The sequence below is a fragment of the Amyelois transitella genome, chromosome 14 (assembly GCF_032362555.1).
Source record: "Amyelois transitella isolate CPQ chromosome 14, ilAmyTran1.1, whole genome shotgun sequence".
Taxonomy (NCBI): domain Eukaryota; kingdom Metazoa; phylum Arthropoda; class Insecta; order Lepidoptera; family Pyralidae; genus Amyelois; species Amyelois transitella.
In genome coordinates this window covers 4,793,436-4,820,451 of record NC_083517.1, presented here as the reverse complement: position 1 = coordinate 4,820,451, position 27,016 = coordinate 4,793,436, and the positions used below count along the sequence as shown (strand labels likewise).

The window sequence follows — 27,016 nt, the reverse complement described above, 5'->3', positions numbered from 1 at the left end:
CTAGTTCCGGCGGTCATTGTCCGACAGTCTTTCTGCGCAAAACATTCAATTGTTACCATTCTTGAAGGTTATACTAATTCATTCAATGAGTGCCGTGTGGTTTCCGGCCCTAAAAATAAGACATCTCTTTCCCATGGATGTCTAAAAAAGCGACTTAGAGAATAGGAGCATCTAGTGCAAGTTACCATCCTGGTCTGGTAGCGAAGAAAAGACAAAATGTGTGCTAGCTGTTTCTCTTCAATCAATCAACAAAAAATCAAAAGTCAATCGAAGATGGGCTAATATATTTGGGGTTTGTCTTTTTTCCTTTTTTTACTTGTTGAATTTAAATTCAATACATTTAAGAGAGGCATTTAGGTCTTTTCAATACTGTTGGATCTGTATACTCCGTAAATGATAAAGACGTGATCATATGTTTGTATATGTCTTATAAAAAATAATTTATAATAACGCATCCCAAGAAGTAAGTTTAACCCTTGCTAAGTTATTTAAAATTAACACTTGAATTTATAATGATAGTCATATTGTAACTAAGTAGAATAGAACACATTACGATAAAATCTATTACAGTAAATTATGTTTATAAAATACATAGTTAATTTAATGCTTAAAATGTGTCCATGTAGATATCACTTGAATTTTAAATGAACATTTTAAGCGTACACCCTACAAAATTGTTGTGGCAATAATTACTAAAGCGTATTGGTAAACTAGAACCACAGTTAAGCCTGTGTATTAGGTCTGTTGTTGAAGGCATTAAGCACAATATTATAGGTATAAACAACTATAATAATAAGGTATAATAATAAATGAAGTTCTAATTAGAATCTTAATCAAAATAATTATTTATGTAATTAATTAAAAATACTATCCTATCTATTAGGTATTAAGTTGTACGTATTATAATCATAGCGAATATACGCGTATGTAGTAATATAATTGGATTTTCTTGTTTTATCTATGTGGTAATCTTTTTCTTCCTAGCTATTGGTACCTATAAGAAGGTCACGTTCAGCTGTTTGCCTATTAATTATTAATGGAATAAGCTATTGGGTATTGCAATAATTCAATGATATAAAAACAATGTTTTTCTTCGTTACCAGTACATGGAAGCTAGCACTAGATGAATGTGCGCCTACTCCGTAGGTCGCCAACATCCATAGGAATTAGATGGAGTGATCCTAGTTTAAGGTGCCGAACCACACGGCGCAAATATTTTCAATTATTTTAAATATATTATTGAAATCATCATAACTCTTTTCGTCGCTTAGTGTAAAAACCTGGTCCTCCCACTCCAAGATCATGGTCATAAATGACTCCTGCCTACTCTTCAGAAAAGCGAGGTCACAAAGTGTACCAACACCAGGATCATGATATTGAGTATAATTAAAATAGTGACGGTTTTATGAAAAAATAAGCAATTATTCATTAACTGCACACCTGCCTTCGAAATCGAAGCGTCGAAGATTACTGGAATAAGAGGGCAATTTTAGAGCACCCTACGTATTTCAGATAGCAGGGCAACTGGTGCGATAACGACGGATAATGGCGGCACTCGGTAAATTAAAAAGCATGGACTAACTCGGCCCCGCCCGCCGTCGAATGGCGCTGCCCATTTGCATTTTCCTGTGTGAGAGTGCCCTGAGTGCCTGTATTTAATGACATACGTGAACAGCTGAACACCGTTCCGTGAACTTTAAATTTTCTCACCTCGAGGGGATTAATAATACCTACTTGGTAGAAATTCGTCGATACTGTGTGTTGTTCCCAGTGGAACCAATCTATTTATTAAGAAATATCATAGCACAAACTGCCGTGCCGTGTGGTTCCCGGCACCAATACAAAAAAGAATAGGACCACTCCATCTCTTTCCCATGGATGTTGTAACAGTCGACATGGATGTTGTATTTTTTTCTTGAGATGTTCCGTTAGGTGTCCTGCTAAAAAGTCTACCAATGTATGGTTTTCTATTTTGAAGTTTCCTAGATAATGGTGATGACGTTTAAATAATACATTCGTAGAAAACAGCAAATTTATTGGCTTATAGTTAGATAGTATACCTATCTACAGAAAAGCCCGGGTGCGCATTGACTATGATCCTTCACCTTTCCTACATCTAGTTTCCTAATATTAGATACCAATTTCCAGTGTTTCATTCCATGGGATAAATTTGTTTCACTGGTCATGAAATGTATTTAAGTATTTAAATATATATATATATATATTTTATTTGCTAATAATTCTTCAAAAAAACAATGTAAGAGTTGTAAATGAAAGCAAAATTGAGTTGTATAAAAATTTACTCTATTTCAGGCAACTCTTCTTATACAACAGTATCACGGCCACACACGACAAATTGGGAAACTAAACACTGCTCTGTTTGCAGAAAATTCGTGCAGCATTGAACCAACTAACGCCGCAATGCTTACTTCACAATTCACATACTAAAGTAACATATTAAAAATATTTGGGCAAATTGTGTTTTGGCCCCGACACGACATTCCCAAAGCTTGAAACTGTGACTATTTTAACTAAGTATTATTCGTAACAACATGTGGAGATTTTTGAGGGTGATTCTAAATACTTCAGCGGTATAGGTAGGGTACCTTCATTAACTTTATAGTGTCATTTGGATGTCCTATTTATTTTCTTTTAACATTTATTCATACTTGAATTTTATCACTTAGAAGAGCATCTCCATTTATGAACCGCCCGTCACAAACCAAAATCCTGTCTACTTTTCTTTAGTTATTGCAATATCGAATTAAGAGTATACGTTAAAGTTAAACCTGAATTGATTTGGGTAACTTGTACAACTACATAGCTATTTACCTATTACTGAAAATGCGTGAACCATCTCATTTATGATAACGTTCACAGACACGACCGAACAAGTCAGTACTTGTCTAATAAACGGAAACCCACTGAATGAAGTTATACCAGTTTTCAATGTCAAACAAGCTCTAACGATGAAGGCCAAACCATATCTTAGAAATGTGCAGAATGAATCACTAAATAAAGATGTTTAGATTAGCGTTATGACTAAACAAGCTTTAAAAATTAAATACATATTTACCTACACATATCATGTTCTAATACCTTACGAAGAAGACAGAGCCAATAGTCACAATGCTAAAAAGATTGCGATTAGCTATTAAAAAAAACATTTAGAACATAATTATATGTACACTTTTACCGAAATTACCGGGATTTAGGTAAGTTTTCTCATGAAGGAAGCGTCTTTCCATTGACGCCCGTGACCTTCTTCAGTTCACCTAAAATATACCTTTACCTGTTTCGATCATGTTTTTACACTACCTAGTTATTTGTTAAGTGTTTATGCCCATAATTTCCTTGTAAAACATCTATGGAAAGAGATAAGAAGCTTCCTTTCCAAAGTACCGAGAACCACACGACACAATCACTCATTTCCTTTTATACAGGTATTGAGAAAATAAAAAAGAAACTTACCGTGCCGCTCTGTTAAGTTTTGTTCTTGTACGCTCAGTTTTATAAAATTCCCGCATCCGCTGACAATTCAAAAGCGGAAACTGCCTATCAGATGCGGTACACGGCATACATTCCGAGGAGCAACGAATAGATTGACGAGTTCCATTTTATAAGAAAAGTAAGAAACCTCCGTTTACAATGTTATCCAAATGTGTAACCATTGTAAAAAATTAATTTTGTCTTGCCTTGACATTTAATCTTAAGACTAAATAACGAAAAGATTTTATCTAATTTTAATTTCAGTTACGTAATTAGATGATTTTTAAAATACCACTCAGTATTGTCATAAAGAGTCCTGTTTTGTCAGGGTTGCATAGGTCCAACCGGAATACTTACGCAAAATTGAGAGAGAAAAATATTCTCATTAAAAAATCCTAATGTTGTTTCTGTTTTACGTCGGTTTGATTTTCACAATTTAAACTTTATATGATTTTCCGATTGGTTTGGATGAAATAGAAATTGAAGTTCATTTTTTATAACTTCGACTGATCCGTCTCGATCCTTATGCAACAGCAATATCGTAGCGACTCCACGTGATTGGCGCGTGCCAGGGCTCCCTCTCTGAGTCTGCATAATGAGCCGAGAGCGGCAGGGGGAGGGCGGGGAGGGCCGGTGACTGCGGGGTGCAGTGCTCACGCTAGATTGCAATCCGCACGTCCCAGCGCCTTCTGACTCCAAATCCGTCAACATTTGGATTGGCGTCAGGAGCTTGGATTAGAATTTCTGTATGACTTATCGATAACTTCTGTTTGGGTTTACTACGTTATTAAGAAAATTATCTACGAATTCCTCGCTGTTTAGTTTTAGGAGCAGTCCTTCACACAGACAGACCAATTTTTATTCTTTCAGTATTCTCTGTTTCAATGAATTAAAAAAAGAAAGCGGTTATGTCTAACATTCCCTACATTTTGCGTTGACTTATTTTCCCTACCGCTATAGGAACTCTATTAAACTCGAGCAAATGAAATTGCCTATCTATATTATAGGCCACTTGAGATATTCTCGGTAAAATAGCGTTTACTATAAACACTGTAACTAACTCTCAAGCGAACTAGTCTGTAGGTGGAATATATTGAACCAAAGGATTCTGATATTTTAAAAAATCAGGCATATCAGACCTAAAGATTCCTAAAAATTCTATTCCGCGACATAGCCGTAACAACTTGTAGGAGTTATGACGCTTATCTAAATACAGTAGTTATGAGAATCGCTCGGGCCGCCAAGTGCCGCCTTAACCGCCTCTTAGAGTAATTACACTGAACTTCATTTAACTTCCGCAGCTTTGTCCAAATACCAGTGCCGCTAACTACAGTACTTACTAAGCCCGTAACAAAACGATGCCATTTTAACTAACGGCCCAGTAGGATATGTCCCAAATGTGAATAAGTTAAAGCTGAGTATGCTTATTCCTTTTAAAAAGTCTTTTTATCTCCAAAATACTCCTCTTCCGACATATAGCTCTGCTGTTAAATATTTAAATATTTTGTTTTCACATTTAAGTCAACTTTTTTACCTACTTTTGTCCTAAGTATTAAGGACAACCGTGGCTAAAATCTCCTTTCAACATTGTAATCTCCCCGCCAGGCGCAAAATTTGTTTACTTAATGAGATATTGTGATATAAACCAAATTCAAAAGTTATGCCATCATGTTCTCTTTCATTGCTTGGTGTAATTTCCACGTCAGGAAATTAAAGTCACATAGCGAGCGTCAACGGCGAATGTAATAATCTCGTGGAGTGCAAAATTCTAAGGTAGTCGATTACACTCCCGCAATATTTAATTTACGTGAAATACCTACAAACGTGAGGCAACTCTCTACCACGGGTTTATTTAATAGCAAATTGTGAAGAAAAGTAAACGTTCAGAATTTTTCAATGTTGCGTAAATAATTTATTTATCTAAATAAGTAGTCGTTGTCACTCTAGAGATAGCTGCATAGCAAAAAATTACTTTAAAATAAGTGTTCCTACGCAGAGAAATATAATCAATACATATCTATAATGAAGCAGTAAAAAAAATGGCCGAACATTGACTATATTTTGAAAAAAATAATTTATAACGATGAAGGAATAGTAACCGAGCATGAATTTGAAATCTGTCTGTTTGTATGTTTGTTTGTACACGCGAATCTCTGGAATTACTGAACGGATTTGAATGAAACTTTTTTTGTTGTTCAATATGCCTGGCCAACATATAGGGTATAATTTATTTTGGAATCTGGAACAGCTGATATCGAACCATTACAACTCAGCTAAACGAAAAAAAGCTGTTCAACCTGATGAGCATTTTCTGTAAGCGTATAAAAATCGAGAACTGGAACACCTGATGGAGTACCATTATAGACTAGCTAAATCATTCGAATTATGGTAGACGTCTCAATAAAAGTTGTTCAACTTGATAAGCATTTTCTGTTAGCGTATAATAATTGAAGATCTTAACCACGTGATATAGAAGCCAAAGGGACCAGACCATAATAAAACATTATTACAGAGTAGCTGGTCCCTTTGTAAAAAATATTTTAAATTGAATTTTTGAAATGGATAGAGGGACACTTAGAATGAATAATAGAAAGCAAAAAAAAATTTATTTATTTTTTTGTCTGTCTGTCTGTACGTATGATCACGCTTATCTCCGAAAGAACTGAACCGATTTACTTAAAACTTTCATAAATTGCTTTGTTTTAACTCAAACAAACATTTAAAGTTTCATCAAAATCGGTTCACTAGAAAAAAGTTATCGTCATTTGAATGAACTCAAGGCATGAGTTTGCCTGCAAATAAGTTACGAAATTTAAAATTCAAAGTGATTTATCATTGTTCGACAGCATTATACCTAATAACATCTATAATAATATTATAAAGCTGAAGAGTTTGTTTGTTTGAATGCGCTAATCTCAGGAACTACTGTTTCGTATTGAAAAATTCTTTTTGCGTCGAATAGACCGTTTATCGAGGAAGGCTTTAGGCTATATAACACCACGCTGCAATTATAAGGAGCAAAGAAATAATGGAATATGTGAAAAAAACAGGTAAAATTATTCATCCTTGAGGGCTTCAATGATGCCCCAAAAACTATTCCACGTGGACGAAGTCGCGGGCACGGCTAGTATGTACATAAATTTGAATAAATGTTATAACCTTGACTTTCGTATTTCTAATTACACGCAAACAGAATTGCGGGCAACAACTACTTAGGAATATGAAAAAAAAAGTTACGTGAAACAAATAAAATATTCAGTATTATGAATACCTACTGAATATTTTATTTGTTGCATAATGTATTATTAAAGTAATAAGTATTTTTTATGTTGAGAAAACTAGTTTTACATTTAATAATTATTTCTCCTAATGGTTGGTTGTTAGGTGTAATTAATACGCCCTAAGTTAGTTTTGTACGGGTATGATTATATTTAATGACTACAATCCAATTATTTTCTACTGTTTTATTTCGTAGAATATCTAAATAGCAAAGTTTATTTAGCTTTTCTGTGGTCAGAAGATGTTTAACTTGCCTACTTACGAATAAAGAACTGACTCTTTTTATTTTTATCAATTTCTAAATACTCCTGACTAATGCGTATCGCAAAAACCATAAAATGCAACGTTTCTCCTTTTGAATGACATAAATGTTGGGCACAAAAGTTTTATGTAAGTATATTTTAACTACATTACGCACATAGTTTAGGCATGTATCAAGTTCTTTCTATATCATTTATACATATAAAGTTACGGTTATATCCCTTGCGGGGTATAGGTACTGAGCCAACAGTCTTCAGAGGTATCATTCAGAAAAAACAGAAAGGCCGCAGGCGCAACTGGCACTTTATGGTGGAATTAAAATTCTAATAGTGAAATGTTGCTAGCCATCGCCTACAAGTGGAATCCCAAGTTTATAAGCCTATCCTTTAGTCGCCTTTTACGTCATCGATGGGAAAGATATGTGTTGTAGTGGTTTTATTCTAAAATGACGGAAACCACACGAAATTTCCTTCTTACATACATACCTACATATTAACACGTCCATATCCCTTGCGGGGTAGATAGAGCCAACAGTCTTGAAAAGACTTTAAAGTTCTCTCTTATTAGGTATGTTTTATTAAGTTTATTCGAATAAACCGCTTACGTACAAATAGGTTTGGACGACAATATAATGCAATTTTATGATAATAGGGAAGGTTCATCAGTAATGGCCAAAAACCTCTTTTCATCTCACATACAGATTTGTCGTTATTAACCATCATTTTTTTTCAGAACATGTTGGTGCTTTCAGAATTAATTTACACGTAACGTTACTTAAATGGTACTCGTACGAATTGGCTGGGTTCATCATTATTTCAAACTTGTTCAATATTTTATTTATTGAGCGAATTAGGCATGTTCACAATCTATGTCAGTCACCTTTGAGATAAGAATGCTCAAGTAGTTAACACACTCGGTACTAAAATAAAAATAATGATTGCGTGGGTATTATCATTCAGCGTATCACTGAGACAGGACCTATTTTGGAATTCACATAATTATTGTAGTAAAATTTTGTATGTTGTATGAAAACTGTGGTTTCACGATAAATTATATTTATTTCTTTCTTTCTTTTACAAAATAAAGTTATTTTGAGATTTCATATCTGTAATCTTCTCAGCATATTAAATTGCTGAGAAGATTACAGATATGAATTGATATTGACTTGTCTTTGTGACTCGCCTGAATAACAATGACTTTAGAGGATCGGTGGACCACACATCGAAGCTGACACCACACAATAAATGAACCAGTGAAAACTCCGACAAAACGCCATCTTTGGCAGCCGAGTGTACAGGCACAATTAGTATTTTCCTGTTGATTCAAACTCAAGGTAAGAAGAAACGAGGTCCGCAATACATTATCCTTATATTGTTTCCTGTAAGTATGGTTCGAAAATGGTCTAAGAATGAAATAATGTATTTTTTTTACTACTGCCGTAACAACACAAAAAGAAAAAATACTGAAACAATTATCTATATAATAACAAGCATTACTCAATTACAAATTTCATACCCATAGAAGTATACTTAAATTATTTACTTCAGAAAAATTTTGTTGGATTTTGTAACAAACGTTTGCCTAAAAAATTTGAAGACTAAGGGAATTATCAAAAAAATTATTTTCAAAATGTTATATCTAAATTACACGAATATATAATATAAGGCAGATTCTTTGTAAGTATTTCTACTAACCCAGTTATTCTTATCAACAAATTCTACGTATACGTAGTAAAGCTATATCATAATAATTGTACTGATTACTTATACGAGTACTGAACTAAAAAATTGTTTGTTTATCTTAAATATAAATCTCGATCTGGTAGTTCAACCCTGATCCTCGATCACTTTTGAGCCTGATGTTAGCGTATGAGAAACCCAGACCTCCGGCGGTGATGGTGGCTAGGGCGTCAGTATTGTCCAAGTCTCGGGCGATTATACCCTGAGAACGCAAACAAAAATTAAATAAAAGGAAAACTTCAAAGGTAGCCTTCTAGGAAGCCTTCTTCTCCCTAAGGAACAGTTATGTTGAAATTACATTCCCCAAATAAATATTTGAACTTTTTTTAAGAGCTATTCATTAGGTATTTAGTAAATTTCTGAACTGTTTGTGAGTAACTTGAAGACAATAAGTACATTTTGTGTATTTTCATTAGTAAGTTAGTAATACCAAATTTTCTATTTAAACAAAATATTTTATGTATACGAGTACCTACTTAATTATAATTCAATATCAAGTGGTTTTTCGCCTTCAACATTTTGAAATGATTAATTATCTGCAATATGAGCAGTGAGTGAGTAATTAAATTAAAATTTAATTGGAAAGCCCCAATAATTCTCCACTTACATACTCGTACATATTCTGTGAAAATTATCTCATAAACACGATAAGTAGGTCAAATGTCGACGAGAGTAGGCAGACAGACCTCAAGTAGAGTGTCGTAATGATATTAAGACCTAGACTTTTGCACAGAGTATCACCCTGCGGGGACTATTAAAAGAGATATTAACTTATTAATAATATGTCTTTTAATAGTAGAGTGTAACCTAAATTTTAGTAACCATTATTCCTGTTACTAAGCTTAAATATTTAAAGAATTTATACTTTTATTTCACTCAAGCCACTTTCACTACATTTTAACTTAATCCGAGAAATCTTAACTAAAATTGAAAAGCATAATTCTCAATATATTTATGACTTTTTTTATTTGAATAGGATGTTATAATAATTAAAATACATTTCTGGGCCGTTTGAAAATATATTTATAAACACATACCTTAATAATTTGCTGTCCGGGGTCTGAAAAGAATACTTCCTTAACTCTCTTCTTCAGCGGTATTGCGTTGTATTCGGCTTTCTGTTGCCAAATCAATCGGTTTTGGTAGCTCGTGCCCACTACCAGATCTTTACATTCTACAGAAATGAGGGCCAACAAGCAGAATGTTAGTGCTAGTAACAGCTTCATTGTTATCTGCGTATAATCACTTGTCGATACGTCTGAGCCGGTGGTCAAACACACAAACACTGCATTGGTTGGTTAATAATGTACCTACATATCACATGGTTCATGTTGTGAAGTGAGTAGACATTGAAATGTAAACAACTTGTAGGTATATTAGTAGCCTATTATTTACGAATAATTACGATATAAACAAACATAGATAAGAAGCATATAATATAATCTGTTTTAGGCAGAAAGCAATACTTTCATCACATTGTTCTGGTGCTTGTTCTTGTTTAGTATAGGGATCCCCCTGGGACCTTGATGGCGATACTAGAGTAGGAAAATTCAACATTTGTTTAAATACTTATTGATATGGTTTATATTCGAATAATTAGATATCTTTTTCAGGTTGGATAGATAAAGGACAACCCAATTGTGGCTTTGACAGTTCGATATTTGTTTTTTCTTCATTGTATCATTCCATATCGTTTTGGGGGTTTGGCCGAAGAAAGTTCACAGCATATGTTGAAAATACCCGTCCATAATACCTATATGTTGGAAAGTTGAAGTGTTGTTTGAGATATGGTTGAAAATTAAATAAATAACATTGCTAGGTTCAGCTGTGGAAAGAGTTGATGAGGCGAAAAACCTGGGCGTAGTAATGAATGACGAACTTCATTTCGAGAAACACGTGTTGGAGGTCTTCAGAAACTGCTTCTTTTGTTTGAAGGTTTTGTATAGGGTAAGAATTTTTTTTTTTTTCAGAAAATGTTCGTATTAGGTTGTGTCAAGCTCTGGTTTTATCACGGCTCAATTACGGGGATGTTGTCTATGGGCCTCGCTCATAGGAGAGAACTCGGCGATTAATTCAACGTGTCCAAAATGCATGCTGCCGATTATGTTTTTATATTCCACATCGTAGTCGCATTACGCCATACTTTAACAAGGCCTCTGTGTTAAATATGGACTCGCGAAGGCAACTACATCTTGCTAGTTTATTATTCGGAGTTATAAGACACGGGATCCCTGAGTATCTCCACTCTAAGATAAAATTCAACACCCAGCATAATGCGAGATCATGTCGGCCCCCAATACTAACTAATCGACACAAAACAGCTGCATTCAGGGGCAGCTTCCGCTACCAGGCCACTAAATGTTAGAACAATATACTTCCCCCATTAGGATTCAAGCATCAATAATTTTGTTCAAAGTTAAATAACGCAGGCATTTTTTAGATCTACAGAACATTCTTATCCGTTTCTGCTCTTTATGTCCTCGTCTATTTTATTCCCATTATATATTTTAAAGAGCGATTCAAGAAAAAGATTCAAGAAAGAGTTGATCCCGGGATCAAGTGTCCCCTATATTTGGTTAGGTATAGATAGCTCAGTATTTTTACTTGTTTTAGATGGAAGAAAAATATTAACGTATATTACGTATAAAGAGGGCGCTAAGAAACCATACCCATAGACAAAACAAAACTTGAATTAGCGGTTAAAGAGATTTTGAAAGGAAATACTATCAAAGGAACTGCAAAACTTTATGATGTGCCTTTGATGACACTAAGAAGATACGCCAGGAAACAACAACAACAGCCAGATGTTAAATTTTCCTATATTGATGTAAATCATTGCGATAATAAAAGTTTTAGTAGGTACGCATTTAGTAAGGATTGTGATTATTAAGACTCAAATTATCTTTAAGTAACCACATAGAGGTCTAAAATAATATAACCATTGTAAGTATTGATTTTTGTTATGTTTATATGATTAAATAAACAATTTTTATATTGTAAAATGCATTATTATTATTTTATAATGACGTAGGTACACTTGTTCCCCTATAATCAAATCTAACCTACACTACTGTAATGTCGTAGTAAATTAAAAAAAGTACTAATTATTAATTAATTTCATAATCTGATAATGTACAAAGTTAGATGAATAGTTTTTCTAGGTAGTCACCAAAAATTTTCTGAAAGCCATTACTATAGACTAAGATATGAGCAATAAACTAAAATGGGGATCAAGTGTCCCCAGTCTCCCCTACAATGAAACTTTAAGTCACGACACGAGTCTTTGTTTGTTTGTTTATGTTTTGTTTTTTATTACGTGCGCAGATTGACCTGCCCTAGCACCTAGGTCATAACTGAAAGTCAGCATATTGCTCTATAGCAATAAATTCGTTGAGTTGTGACCTTTTTGTATTGCTGCAACTCACATCCTCATTAATTTGTATTCCAAATGAAATTGTAAATTGTGTGTAGCAAATCAAATAAATGAATTATCTATCTATCTAAATTGTTATAAATTCTCCGTACTTGGTTTTTTGAATGTCTGTGTGAAAATTTCTAATTTCACTTATTAGGTATATATTTTTGTAGAACCGGCTAAATTTGTCGTGTACAAATTATATTGTTCAGGATAAATTAAATAAAAATCTTACAATATATCCCTATATTGATATTATATACAAAACTGAGGGAAAGGTAAAGGTGAAACCTGCATTGGCATTAATCACTTTTACATAGATTTAAGAATATAATATCAACATCAAAGAATTTTGTTGAAAATTTGCAAAGTTTCAAATTCTTTCGAATGAATTTAGGTAAGTAATTTTTTATTGCTTTGAATGTTTTGCGCCTTACCATTAAATTGTTAAAAAAAAAGTTTTTATACTTAGTTCTGTTATTGGTAAAATTTAAGAATTTGAATATAGTTATTATGTACCAAAAAAAAGTAATAAATTACATGAATAAGTAAAATTTTGCAAGTCATCAAATTCGTGCGTGTCGATGCCATACAAAAAATACAGCTCTGTGGTAATATTGCTCTCAAAGCAATACACCGATTTAAAATTGTATTCGGAACGTACGAATTCATATCAGTTTGCAAAGGCTAAAAGTGTAACATCATCAGAAACGGGAATGAGGTTAACTACCTATCAATATCTGAAATGTCTATATGTGAACATAAAAAGTAGATTAAAAGAAAATAAACGTACACAAAGGTATACGTAAACGATTTAATTAATTTTACCCAACCCCTTCTTTCGTAGTCAAATATGAAGTCATAGGGACTTATAAGTACTCATAACTACGTCTCATTAGACGTAGTGCAATATTGTAATTTTTAGTCAAGCGGTTTTATAGGTGAGGATTGATTTGAAGGAAGGAGGTTTTCAACTCATTCAACTCAAGGTTCATTCAACTCTTCTTGCTTAATAATGGAATCCGCATCTGAATGGTAGTGGCAATGATATTTTAGGCCAGATAAGGTGATTCTGCGTGATAATACTGCCTGATCAATCTGAATCATGATTACACGTAGTCTTGTGCATGTATTGTATGCATGCACTTACATGCACATACATTTCCACTCGTATCTAAGAGTGGTTATTTCATTCAAACTTATAAAAGTCGTCTTCAGAGAGACAAAATCCCATGTGCATAGAAATCAAAACGAAACCATAGGATATATATAATTGTTTAATGAAAGTCATTGGTACATGGCCGCACTGTGATTCAAGCTAAGTTAGCTTATGAGTCTGATATCTTTATCAACTACGTGTAAACAAATTGCTCTATTAAAAATGAGTTTATAACCTAAATAAATATGAGATATGAGAGCGTATACATACGTATAGCTCCTACGCAATACGCCCTGCCTTATGGTTCAACACATATACCGAGTATTGTAATTCATTAAACATTTCATAAACATAAGTCGTTCGGATGAATTGTGAATAAAGCGCGGATAAAGATTCTTAGCGGCAACAGCGTTCCGGTAATTTATTATTTAAAAATCGCTTATGTGGAGTTTCCTTCGACGTACGTACGGTATTGAGATGATCTTTCCACCGTTGTGTTCCCGAGAGAATTTTCAATATTAGATTCTACAAAAAGAACGGCGGCTGTAAGGATTTTGAGAATTGATAACGCAACCGAGCTACTTGTATTGTAGTTCACAGTCTACTTACATATTACCAAGATTTTCAAATTTATAATTAAGTAGATGTCGCCCGTGGTTTTGCTTGACTAAATATATTATATTATGAATCTGATTTTAAGAATGAAACACATATAATATCTCTTGCAGTCAAGCTATGTTTCCTTTTGTGTTCAAAATAATGGAAACATGCCTATTGAAAATGTTAACTAAATAAAAGATTAAATTTTTAATTTAAAATTAGGAAAAACAAAACACATTTTGTCTATGTATAAACAATAAATATAAATGTAAAAACATTAACAAAATGTGTGCCTTTTTTCAATCTTTTTACAGTTACATGTATATAATAATCTTTGAATACAAATAAATACTGTTTGTTTGACACAATAACACTTTAAACGTAAACTTCGACTTGGTAGTTTAGTCCTGATCCTCTCTCGCTCTTGAATCTCAGGTTGACGTATGAAAAGCCGACGCCCCCAGCCGTGACAGTGGCCGTCGAGTCCGTGTGGTCCAAATCCCTGGCGATTATACCCTGCAACGATTAGTAAGTTGGTGCATGAGCCGCTGTGTATGTGCTACATTGCTAAGTCTGTTAAATGCTCTTGCATTTAGTGCTTACAAAGTTTAGAAGATGTTAAATATTTTTTTTTGTAGATGAAGATTAAACTTTTCTGTAAAGGTATACTACCAAAGAATATCTCGTGTTTATTTTTGTATAAAAGCAAGATATGTATAAATACAAAATAATGTGTTTACATAAATTAATAAAATGACATAAATTTCAATGTTTATAAAATACATAAATTAATTTAGCATAAAATAATCGTAAAAGTAAATAAGGCCTCAAAATTAGTCAATCGTTCGGTGTGTAATGACAATTCTTCAGACAAAAAAGGAAACATAATAACACCCTTATAGATTGAGTATTTTGGTTTAATCATAGCCCAGGTCCAAAAACAATGTTGCATTAGAATTTTCATATTTTTGTTAATTGAACCCAATAACAATCTATTAACGTTGGCTATTGCGGTCGGATTTTTTGCTCAAAGCTACCATTTTACAAAAAATATTGTGAAAACAAAAGGATTAGGTACTTATTTCTAAAACTGTCCGATTTATGAAAAGTAAACATATGTATATGCTTGAGAAAATTATCACAATAATAAGTGTTTAACATTTTATTACAAAAAAATATTTTATAAAATGGAACTCAAAGCTGCTTAAAATATTTTCGTTTAATTGCGCTGCGCAATATCTTAAACGAATTTGTCATCATCATTATTAAATTGATAACTACAGAGTAAACATTTAATTTTAAAGATTAATTAATAAAAAATATTCACTTGTTGTAAAATCACGAATAAATAGCAAAAAGATTATTATAAACTAACCTTAATAATTTGTTGTCCTGGGTCAGAAAAGAATTCCTCTTTGACCCTTTTCTTAAGTGGAATGGCATTGTATTCGACCTTCTTCTGCCAAATCAATCTGTTGTTGAAACTTGTGCCTACTATAAGGTCCTTACATTCGACAGACACGAACGCTAATAAGGCTACAGCCAAGACCAATGTTAGCTTCATTTTCGGTTAAACACAATTTATGAAATGAGTATAAAATTAAAAAAAAAAGAATTGTATATAAGATACGGACGATGCGCTCAATGGACAGTCGCAAACTGGATTGTTGGTCATCCATCGCTGTATTTTAAACTAGTTCACCTTTATGTAAGTATGAGTAACCGGAAAACGAACGAGTTGTGAATGAAGGAGCACAAGTCGTTCTCACGGCTTTGCTTATACGTTTATATACGAATTTATGTACACAATGGTTCCTACCATTGTGTACATAAATTCTTTTCTACTTAAATCAGAACAGAAAAATGGGAAAGAAACCAAAGAAAAGTCTGTAAATTTTCCGGATTATTTATAGTGACTTTTTACAAATCATATGTACCTAGATAATACTCGCCGACAGTTCCGAAGTTCGCGCTGGAATTTCGGAAAATCGTATCCTTTTGGTGCCCACTTTAGGGAACATAATGTTTAATTTCAAATCTTTAAACCTAGCAGTTTGAGCTGTGCATTGATACTTCAATCAGTCTCTTAGTCAGTTTCCTCTTCTATATACTAACTTCTAGGTACTCGTGGTTCCACTTGGGTATAAATGTTGTTATTCCAATGATCCAATGTGGATACTATATATATAATTTCATCCTTTCATTAAGTATTTTTTTAAAGAGTGTACGTGAAAGAGTAACAAACATATGCAAAATACTTAATTACAAACTCTTTCTAGCATTGAGTAAGATTTATTTTTATTTGCCTTGTTCATTTTTAGGTTAGTATGTTATCTGATACTAATAAGAGTTAAGATATTTAGTAGAAAGAGTTGCAGAATATGTAAATTTACATAATTATTCACCTTTAAATTATATTGAAATTATGACAAATCTCTATGCTCATTAAAAGGCAATAACGACAACACAAACGGACGTTTTATTTTAGTACATCATTGTTTTCCATTTCAAATGCATGAGCTGGGCACAAAGTTAATGATATTTAGGGAGATTTAAATTGTAAATCACAGGGAAATTCATTGCGTTTCTTGATGCCCGTGTGGTTAGTTGCAAAAGAGACGTCAATTCGGTATTTATATTGAATTTTCTTTTGCTGGTAGCTTTGCCTGTGTTAATTTAAATAACTGTTCAGCTAAGTCAGTTAAAATTAGAGCCTAATGAAAATAATATTTGGACCAGTATTATTCTTACAATTTTTTCTTTAAATTTATACCAAATTTGTACAAGGAAAATTTTATTTAATGTAGTTCAGTCAAATTGAACCAATGATATTATCACTTAGCTAATTAATTTTGAGAGCGTCGGTGGTTGCAAATAAAAAAGTCATGCATATTCCGGATATTGTAAGGTTAAAAGAAAATTTGCAAGGCTAGGCTGACGAATTCACCATGATCGAATCATGTCCTTGTTAAGGTTAGACCAAGAGAACCCTAAACCGACGAGCTTGTATGAAATGATTGATCAATGTGGATTTCTGAATACTTCGTTTATGCAGGAATCATAGCAAGTGGAAACATATAGAGAAATCGGATGTATCTTTGTAGGTTCACAAGTACGGCCGTCATCATAGTCATATAGCCATATCGGTAGGATAGAACGCATAATTAGGTGAATACGTACACAACTCTCTTTACATGTTTTTAAGTTATACATATATTAATTGCCTACATAAATTGAATAAAAAAAAAACAAATTAAAATTTTTTTTGTTTATTATATTACCATAGAATTGTAACAAAAGATTTGTTGTGCATTACTTGTAAGGTTTTTAATTTCAAATTATGAATGAAATAACAGTTTAAAGTCATATTCATCCTAAAAACTCCAAATAACATTTTAACAAGATTTTATTATTTATAATTGTTTTGTTTACCATCAAGTACACGTTACAATATTTCTTTTTTAATTATTATCGTCAAGCGTAAACCTCCACTTGATAGTTCAACCCGGATCCCCGTTCACTCTTGAATCTCAAGTTGACGTAGGAATACCCCACACCCCCTGCCGTGATGGTGGCGGAGGAGTCAGTATGGTCCAAATCCCTTGCTATTATACCCTGAAATAATAATAATTTAATTATACGTATTAACCTACATATTAAGGTTTTTGTTACACTGTAGCAGTTAAATGTATGTAATGTAAAAATATCTAAGTTTAATAATAAATAAATAAATAACTGTTTAAAAATTGTGGCATTCTGATCAGATATCACTGGTTAGATCCCCGGTTTGATCATGATGAAAAATGTTATTATTTATGGGTTTGGAGTTTCGGTTGGTCAAATCCAAAGGAAAACCTATTGGGTACCGAAAGCTGTTATTTTACATGTATATTCCTTGGGGACCTTGCGATAAAAAGAGAAGATTTATGGAAATATCAATCTGAACGGGAACAGTATTAAAAGACTGATAGGCCACGTTCAGCTATTAGTCTTCAAGATAGAATTGAGATTCAAATAGTGACATGTTGCTATCCCATCGCCTAAAAGAAGAATCGCAAGTTTCTAAGCCCTACCCCTTAGTCGCCTTTTACGACATCCATGGGAAAGAGATGGAGTGGTCCTACTTTTTTTTCTATTTGTGCCGGGAACCACACGGATTTTGATGAAGAACGTTGAATTTATCTCTTCACGAACTGAAAACGCCTAACGGTACTAAATCTCATTCATTTTAATCTCCATAATTATTTTACAAGGGTATTGATTAAATGAAATAAATTAAGATATGATAGGTATATGATATTAATAATCTTGGGTCTAAAGTCAAATCCTAGAGGAACACCATTTTCTTTAGTATCATCATACATATTAGTGTGAAGTCTCCCTATTTTTTCTGCCTGTATGTATACGCTAATCTCGGAGAGTTGCATACGGATTTTGTTCCTGTTTAAAATGTTGGAAAGAGGGTTTTCTCTGGAAGGTTTACATCTATAAATGCTATCCGTGCGAAGCCGGCGGGTCGATAGTATAATCTAAAACCACTTACCTTTATAATTTGTTGTCCAGGATCAGAGAAGAATTCTTCTTTTACCCTTTTCTTGAGTGGAATGGAATTATATTCAACCTTGTGCTGCCAAATAAGTCTATTACTGAGATTTGTACCCACTATAAGGTCCTTGCTTTCTACTACAGACACTAAAACTAAACCGCAAATGGCTAATACGGGTAATAGCTTCATTTTTTATTAAAATTAAGATAATATTTTTGAAATATAATGGAGTGGGTAGAATTCACACACTTCTCGGTCAGAAGTCAGACACACACTGAATGGTATTTTGTTCTTTGGTCATAAGAAACAAGATATGCTTTGAAACTTGTTTGCTTTTGCTGATGAGTAACCGGAAAGTACATACATACGTATGTGTACATTGTCCATTAAACCTACAATGCATTATATAATATTAAGTATATTACTTACTCTTATTGTCCTGGGTCTTGGATGTTTATAAACATAAGTATTTACAAAAATTAAATATAGTATCGTTGAGTTAGTATCTCGTAACAATAGTCTCGAACTTACATCGAGGCTAACTCAATCTGTGTAATCTGCCCCGTATATATGTTTTAGGTATTATTTGAGGCTCTACTTGAAAGTACCTACCAGTGAAGGTGCCGTGTGACCTAAGACTAAGATTTTTCTTTTAGGCGACAAGCTAGCAACCTGTCACTATATCTGAATCCCAATTCTATCATTAATATTAAATATTAACGGAGTTCTAAGAATTTATATATAGAATAGGACAAAGGCCCAAAAAATAATATAAGTGGTACTATTTCAACTACTTTCTAAGAATTAGATTGTGTTAGTTGACAGGTAACCAGACCATCGCCCGAAATAAGTCTTTTAAGTTGATGAGATTGCCCTTCATTGACTTTGACAATCCTCATGGGAAGAGAATGTGGTACTCTAATTATATTTTTTTTCACCTAAAGGCTAGCCTGAAAGCGTACGAAGAAATATTGTAAATCAAGTCTGCTATAGGTGCTATGTGACTCACAGTACTTTTAGTAATTCCCCTTTTAAAAGAATATCAACGATGTAAAAGGGGCTTTCCTTAACCCACTGTACAACAACATATATGTAGTTACGCTTAAAATTATACTGCTGTCAATTTAATACGCCCGCGTTAATTCATATTCCTGAGGTAATTTTATAAAAACTCTAGACCTAGATTTTTTCAAAAATAAAAGAATAGTTATATTTAGTTGTAAATATTGTCAATATAATTGATATATTTGGTTGTAATTGATTACTGCAAGTAGCGATCTTTATTATTTAAGATGAACGCGACCATATGACGTCATAGTCGGTCACAAATGTGTGTCGCTACATTTTAGCAATGAAGAGAATATATCACCACAATGTAGGCAAATAATACAAGAATATACAGACAGATACAGAACGTTCCGATAATATTAAGGATGTTGTTGTATTTAGCGTTTTTTTTTCGTTTATATCCCTCTCTACTCTACCTTTCGGCAAAGAATACAGACATAATAATAGCCAGAGAGTTAGTCCACCATTTTATATAAGGCTCGGAAAAAAAAGTATCAAATATTTAGGTACATTATATATCTACATAATCTTTAGAATGATCAAGTCCAGTTATTCTTTTCGTGCATATAAAATTTTGAAGTTGGTAAAGATAATAAACTTTTAGTACTCCTAATTTTAAAACTTTTCTAATAAGCATGTATACGGGTATTACGAACATAATTCTTTTCATGAAAGTTTGACTTTCGTGGCATTAAGAAAATGTAAGTACAATAAACAACAATAAATGCTTACGATAGAAAACTTCGTCAGCATCGGTAATGCGAGTTTTGTGATCAAGTAAAAAATAATTCAAAGTAAAATTTCCTAGGAACGACTGTCTCACCGTTAATGATTGAAATGTTATTCAGCGATATGTAATTAAATTGGAATTGAAACTCCTAAGTAAGAAGTTTCTTGAAACAGTACCACTTTTATTATTTTTTGAGCTTTTGTCCTATTCTATTTATAAATTCTGAGAACTCCGTTAATATTTAATATTATTACGGAATTATTTCGCGTCATTAAATCAAACTTAACAACCGAGTTTGTATTTTACTTTCCTCTTCGCTTTGCTTTATGGTGTTTTTGCGAGCACGCGAAGATCATAAAACGACTGAAAAAACAGCTCCATAATTAAATTGAATAGAAGCGTAAAGTTGATATCGACATATGTACTTGTGCATTAAACTGTAATGGCAGCGGTTTATGTTTTTAATTTTTAGGAGGCAGACAATTAGTTCATAATGTAAACACTATAATAACTCCTTCAGATTAATTCATGTAAAAATTGTTTTCTTGCTACACTGTGGTCCGTTACATAGGTATTTTCAAAATAAAATACATGGTTTCAAAACATTATTGGGATGGAAAAAATGTAATGGGGATGAGTAATAATTGGAAGAGGGCGAAATCTGTGGTTCAGCAGTTCATATTTCATGTTGTTATTAAGATTATTATACATACATTCACACACGTATTACGTCTTTATTCTTTACGAGATAGATAGAACCAATAGTGTCGAGCCATAGCTCCACGAAAAAGAGAAACAGCCAACATAAACCATATATAGACGAGATATATATATCTTTCTATTCACTGTATGCATATCGCCTTGACAAAGAGTACCGAAATAAAGTAGAGCGCAGGGAGTTAGTAAAGCTTTATCTGAAGCGAATTCTGTAACGCCCGTTGGCTTTTTAAGTATAATTTATTTCCTACAAAGAAGCGGAGTGCGCCCAAGCCAAGGACGCCTGTACACATTAACGCGGTATAGCTCATGAAAAATCGCTTAGGAGCCGAGTCGCGAGTCTTGTTTGCGGTAGCTAGTGTGTGCGCCATGCCTTTTATCCCTTTTTTATTGCCCGTCCATTTTATATGTCACACGTTAGATATAATGCGCTGTCATACTACATTGCCTAATAAACTTTGCTGTCCCGCCTTAATATTTTAATATTACAGAAGTATGTAGGCTGGTGAATTTTAGGCAAATTTGTTTTTGGAATGTTTGCAGATGATTTTGAGATTTGGCGGAGATAAATAAAGAGTCGGATCGGACTGGCTTCGTAGGACTTAGAGACTAGATTGCAGAGGTCTTAAAGGAGCACCCAGCGTTTAGAAAGTTCGAAGCAAAAAAATATGTAAGAAATCTTTGCAAATAGAAATTCACAGTATCTGCCTTTACCTGTTAGTAGCAAGTATGATCCTGTGTAAGTTTGTAGGTATGTTTGAATCTAAACCAAAGGTTTCTTATGTTTGAAACTCCAGTGCGCGCCAATGATTCACTCATCGATCGAGTGAAAACATAGGAAAAATGCATGGAACTGAAGTGAGTGTATCAACAGGAAACTTGTAACATGTTTGAAGATGGTTTGGTTACCCCTGCTGACTGTAAGAAGAGTCATAGTGGTCAGAATGTTGACACTTCACTGAGTAATCTTCATAAATTCCCATAATTGCTGGATTGTGTTCATATTTGTTTATTGTCAAGGTCACTACCTTTATTTTAGGGACCTATAATAATAAAGCTTATTTGAAATAACAAATCATATACCTGTAGTTAAAAAGAGAGCCAAAAATACAAAATTTATTAAAAGACATCCATATTTTAATCTCTAATTTTTACTATCAAATCTTAACTTGATGAAATCAGAATGCCCCAGGGAGTTCCTTTCAAATAAAAAAAGAGTCACCAAAATTGGTCGAGAATTACGTAACCAACCGAAAATGCTGCGTGTATTCACTGCAACTCCTTCGAAAATTGTCTTGATTCACAACAATTTGATAGCGAAATTCTCGCATATGCCACATCCTAAACAAGCGCTAGATAATTTGGCAGGAAATATGGCGATAACTAATCATGTATGCACATTCGTTAGCCAGATTTAACTAAAATTTGCATAATGCTTTAACTTGTCACATAACGGCTACTGAGCTTAAATTGCATTTAGAGAGGAATGCGCCGCAGTGCAGTCGGCCCACGCATACTTACACCAAGACTGGTACAATTCGTAATTTATAATACCAACCGTGCCATGTGGTTTCTGGTATTTTAGAATATAACCTCATCCCTGGGTATCGTAAAAATAATTGATATCAAAATAACTCACTACTTATTTAGGTTGTCTGTTAAATAGAGGTAGATTAATGAGGGTAATAATTAATGGTAAAAAGCAGAACTTGCCCTCAACAAATTATTCATATACGTTGTTATAAATTTTCAATGGATTCAAGACAATAAGTATAGACTACATTCAGACCCAATTATCTATAGACATAAATCATAACAATTAATATTCTGATTTCTCTGATTGTAGAAGCCATCATAACCCTTAAGGTCTCCGTACTCGTTAGTGACTTATAGCTTCGTACAAAATGTATGCTTCAATATTATTTTTACTGAGACTGAGGCATACGTTACTGATCGGCACATGCCGGTACTAATATGTGCGAATTCTTTAATCAGTAATAGATCCACCTGATAAATTAGGAACACAAATTTAAATAACTATCAACTCATAGTAAAGATAATAATAAGATTTATTTGTGCAGCAGTAGTACCTACAGTTAAGTTTTTAACAACCTTGTTTATGCTCCAAGGGTAAAGAGGTAAATCACGTGAAAAATCATGCGTAAAATACAATCCAATTTGAAGTCAAAAAAGTACCGTCGGAAAGAAAAGGGAAAAATCAAATTGTTTTCGCGAGGATATCAAATCGTCGATGTTTAAGGAGGAATTTAGGTCACGTCTCATGGATTACGGCTTATTTCCTGCGTCTCTTTTTCTTCGTTTGACGCTAATCCCGACGGGTTTGCAGAGATTCGACCTCGCCTGAATGTTTGCCGCTTCATAAGTACATTAGTCCCAAGGTCGTATTTCTTTCGACATTTTGATGAACAACAAATTGTAACATATAAGTTTTTTGTTTTGGTGAAAAATATTGTAGTGGTAAGTTCGCCTCTGAAATTTAGAGAATATACCTACATATAGTCACGTCTAAATCTCTTATGAGGTAGACAGGGCCAACAGTCTTGAAAAAACTCATAGGCCACATTCAAATAAGTATTTAGCTTAATGATTTAATTTAGATTCAAATAGTGACAGGTTGCAACCTCATTGCCTAAAAAAATAATCCCTAGTTTATAAGCCTTTCCCTTAGTCGCCTTTTACGACATCTATGGAAAGAGATGGAGTGGTCCTATTCTTTTTTGTATTGGTGCCGGGCACCACACCTTTCCTTTTACCTTTCAATTATTTTAGTACCTTTTAAACCAAATTATTAGGAGAAAGAAAATTAAAAAAGAATTTTTGTTAGAAATTATTTATTTTCTCTTTTATCTCTGCTACCTATTACAAACATTATTCGAATCGGAAAACTTATGTATAAATTGATTAGTATGTTACTGAGTTTACCTACTTTTAGCAATTAACGAAAAATCCATTAAGCCCTGGTTCCTAAAAATGGACAATCCATTCGTTTATCTCTCCATCTATATGTTAATATGCTTACACATTATTGGGATAGTTCATCTTCAAAAGTACTCTTAACCTAATTTATTTAACGGCTTTTGATGAGGAGCGATATCGTAAAATCAAAACCTTCACCTTTGAGTTTGGATCAAAGACTGCACCTTTATATTCGAAGTACATAATCACGACCCTCGAGGTCTAAATCTGATTATTCAGCGACGGACTACGGCAAACCAACGCGCCAACAGAATATTAATTTCCTTCCCTAACTTATACCTCAATCATCGTTCTAACTATTAAATGTCTGCTTAATTTAATTGTTAATAACAATACCGCCAGGGAATCATTTTACTCTTATTATTATACAAAATTTATCTACTGAATAGCTCTAAACCGGCGAAACTGTCGCCATATTTCATTGTCTAGAGGACAGTTAACCGGCGCAAAAAGGGACCGATTTGCATTGTTATAAAGCGAGTAAGTACCTAATTAAAACTACATGGGGAGACTCGTGCCAGGACGATAGTTGTGTTCCGGCATCATTTGTCAGTATTCACATCGCTTGGTAGAAACATTTGTAACATAGGTTTATGTATTACGATAAAATAGCAACAATTCTTTGAATCATATACATTGGCAGTAAGTTTAAACTAATATTACTCATTTTATTTGATAAACCAATGATATCAACCCAGTAAATTTTTTTGCCAGTATAAGCGGAGAACTCTTTCATTAAGTTTATTTTAAAAGAAATCTGTAACGCCTATACAGACCAACGTGAACAATCTTTGTTGGTATAATTCCTAACGAAACTTATTTAACAAAGCGTGGTAGGTAGGTATGTAATTGAGTTAAATGCTAAAAGTACAGCCGTTTACATTAACCGCCTTTGTGAAACAAATTGTAGCTTCGCTCCCGGGGACTGTTGTTGGGAATATTAAATGAATCTTTTTACATTTTGTTTTTGAAGCTCTCAATCATAGATATGAAATAATTGTATGAAACAATTTAAATTCTTTTCTCATCAAAGTCTATCTATACGATACGAAATTTGATGCAAAAGTTATTAGTTTTTGACCTAAAATCGACTTTAACAATATTTACACAAAGAAGAAGCTACTTCTTCCTGTGAATAAGTAGTTATTATTTTACTCTGTAAAAATAACTCTACTTAAATTTGAAAAAAAATATCTTGTAATTTATATCATTAACTTAATCGTTAAACAAGAAGAAAACCATGGTTACGAACCTAAATCGAAGTCAGTCCGAAAACAAAATGTTATTATTATAATTTCTTAACTAGGTATCTTGTTGATCTAATATAACGAAGACATGCCTACGCGTAGTACAGCTACCCTTAAATTGCTTAAATAAAAATGTTAATGTAAAAGGAGTCTCATTAAGAGTCACAAGCCACGCCGGAAGCCCAGAAATAGAAACAGCAATTCCGCATATAATCCAAGTCAAAATGTAATTCGTCGCCACCCCTATCAATGTTTCAATAACCTATATCCCAAGATTAAAGGGTTTTGGTTTGCGCATAATCCCTTCTTATTCCTTCGTAAATGGATATTGAAAAAAATTTGATGGGGACGTTTTATCGGAAACGCTTTTTCGAAAGTGTTCTATTTTGCCTTTCGGAATGACGTCGATTTAAGGTGAATGAACGAGCGAAATCCCTCGACATGGAAGAGGCGGTGCTGGGAAGGTGATGAGTATATTCGCATTCCGTACCATTTAGTCGACAGCGCACCTCCAAGGAGAAGGAACATTGCTCTTCAAACGGCGCCAGGCGTTTTGCTGTGCTCAGATGTTTGCAGTACGTAGTAAGTTCTCCCTATTTCAATTCACTTAAATGCTAAGTGTTTAACTTAACTTAATAGAATAATAATTAACTGAAAGTGCTATTCATTTAGAGTCTTCCCAAGGTAGGCGTTATTTGATTATAATCAGCTATATCCTAAAATATCTCGACCTTTTTCAAGTATTATTTGTTTAGCATGTCAAAAATATTATAAAATAGAATTATTTATGTATTCTGTCTATGAAAGTTTATTTGTAGAATACATCAAACAAAAATCCAAGTAAGTGGGAAATATGAAATATGAGAATTTTTCTATTTAGGTATGGGTACAGTTTTCTTATATTTCGAAATGAAAAGGCTTGGTTTTGTGTCAATTTTCTCAGGCTGTTAATTAACTTTTACTTATCTAAACTCAACTATGAATACTATAAATGGTTTAATATATATTTATTGTTTGACCTTCAGTATCCGTGTAATAATAACGTAATAAAGATTTTGTGATACATTGAAAACACGTCAAAGTTAATACTTTACCTATAGACGTTTACGTTCATCAGAATTGCCCTCTGATTTAACAGCCTTCGACTCACTTTAATGACCTTTTACTACCTTACCTACTTATACGACTAGAAGAAATTATTCAGAAGTTGCTTTTTTAAACTGGTTGTGATACATTTACATAACATGCCAAAATTGATTTTTAGGTGCCTTGTGCTCTCCAGCACTTTAGAATAGAACCACTCCATATGTTTCCCATGGATATCATAAAAGGGATAGGAATATACATAATTTGGGATTTCCCTTGTAGGTGATGGGCTATCAACCTATCACTATTTGAATCTCAATTACATCATTAAGCCATACAGCTGAACGTGACCTTACAGTCTTCAAGTCTGTTGGCTCTGTTTACCCAGCAAAGGATAAATACGGGACTATAAGTATTAATATTATTATTTAATCCCACTCGTTAGTTTAGGGGAGCATTAAGATAGGATTTCCTAAAAATTCCGCGGGAACGGAAATTATAATACATTTTTATGTCGAATTACACAGGCGAAGACGGGGATTGCCGTGTGGTTCCCGGCACTATTACAAAAAAGAATAGGACCACTCCATCTCTTTCCCATGGATGTCGTAAAAGGCGACTAAGGGATAGGCTTATAAACTTAGGATTCCTCTTTTAGGCGATGGACTAGCAACCTGTCACTA

General features: G+C 33.4%; 3 protein-coding genes across 3 annotated transcripts; all 3 read right to left on the bottom strand.

Annotated features, from left to right (window-relative positions):
- Positions 1–8,492: 8,492 nt before the first annotated feature.
- On the bottom strand, positions 8,493–10,049 carry LOC106139713 (probable salivary secreted peptide). Its single transcript, XM_013341210.2, has 2 exons — positions 9,806–10,049; positions 8,493–8,970 (listed from the first exon to the last, which is right to left on the bottom strand). The coding sequence occupies exons 1-2, from the start codon at positions 9,992–9,994 to the stop codon at positions 8,830–8,832; spliced, it is 330 nt and encodes a 109-aa protein (XP_013196664.2). The 5' UTR covers positions 9,995–10,049; the 3' UTR covers positions 8,493–8,829.
- A 3,155-nt stretch (positions 10,050–13,204) lies between these two features.
- LOC106139718 (uncharacterized) lies at positions 13,205–15,625 on the bottom strand. The gene is made up of 2 exons (XM_013341214.2): positions 15,318–15,625; positions 13,205–14,458 (listed from the first exon to the last, which is right to left on the bottom strand). Exons 1-2 carry the CDS (start codon positions 15,504–15,506, stop codon positions 14,318–14,320), a joined length of 330 nt encoding a protein of 109 aa, XP_013196668.2. The 5' UTR covers positions 15,507–15,625; the 3' UTR covers positions 13,205–14,317.
- A 1,590-nt stretch (positions 15,626–17,215) lies between these two features.
- On the bottom strand, positions 17,216–18,765 carry LOC106139711 (probable salivary secreted peptide). Its single transcript, XM_013341208.2, has 2 exons — positions 18,486–18,765; positions 17,216–17,557 (listed from the first exon to the last, which is right to left on the bottom strand). The coding sequence occupies exons 1-2, from the start codon at positions 18,675–18,677 to the stop codon at positions 17,417–17,419; spliced, it is 333 nt and encodes a 110-aa protein (XP_013196662.1). The 5' UTR covers positions 18,678–18,765; the 3' UTR covers positions 17,216–17,416.
- Between the last annotated feature and the right edge of the window lie 8,251 nt (positions 18,766–27,016).

What these genes read in the sequence shown, in the direction of transcription:
- LOC106139713 (XM_013341210.2), bottom strand. Translation starts at nt 9,994, where the DNA reads ATGAAGCTGTTACTAGCACTAACATTCTGCTTGTTGGCCCTCATTTCT. An exon ending in CCGGACAGCAAATTATTAAG is followed by an intron (nt 8,971 to 9,805) that starts GTATGTGTTTAT and finishes TTGCGTTCTCAG; the next exon opens with GGTATAATCGCCCGAGACTT.
- LOC106139718 (XM_013341214.2), bottom strand. Translation starts at nt 15,506, where the DNA reads ATGAAGCTAACATTGGTCTTGGCTGTAGCCTTATTAGCGTTCGTGTCT. An exon ending in CAGGACAACAAATTATTAAG is followed by an intron (nt 14,459 to 15,317) that starts GTTAGTTTATAA and finishes TAATCGTTGCAG; the next exon opens with GGTATAATCGCCAGGGATTT.
- LOC106139711 (XM_013341208.2), bottom strand. Translation starts at nt 18,677, where the DNA reads ATGAAGCTATTACCCGTATTAGCCATTTGCGGTTTAGTTTTAGTGTCT. An exon ending in CTGGACAACAAATTATAAAG is followed by an intron (nt 17,558 to 18,485) that starts GTAAGTGGTTTT and finishes TTATTATTTCAG; the next exon opens with GGTATAATAGCAAGGGATTT.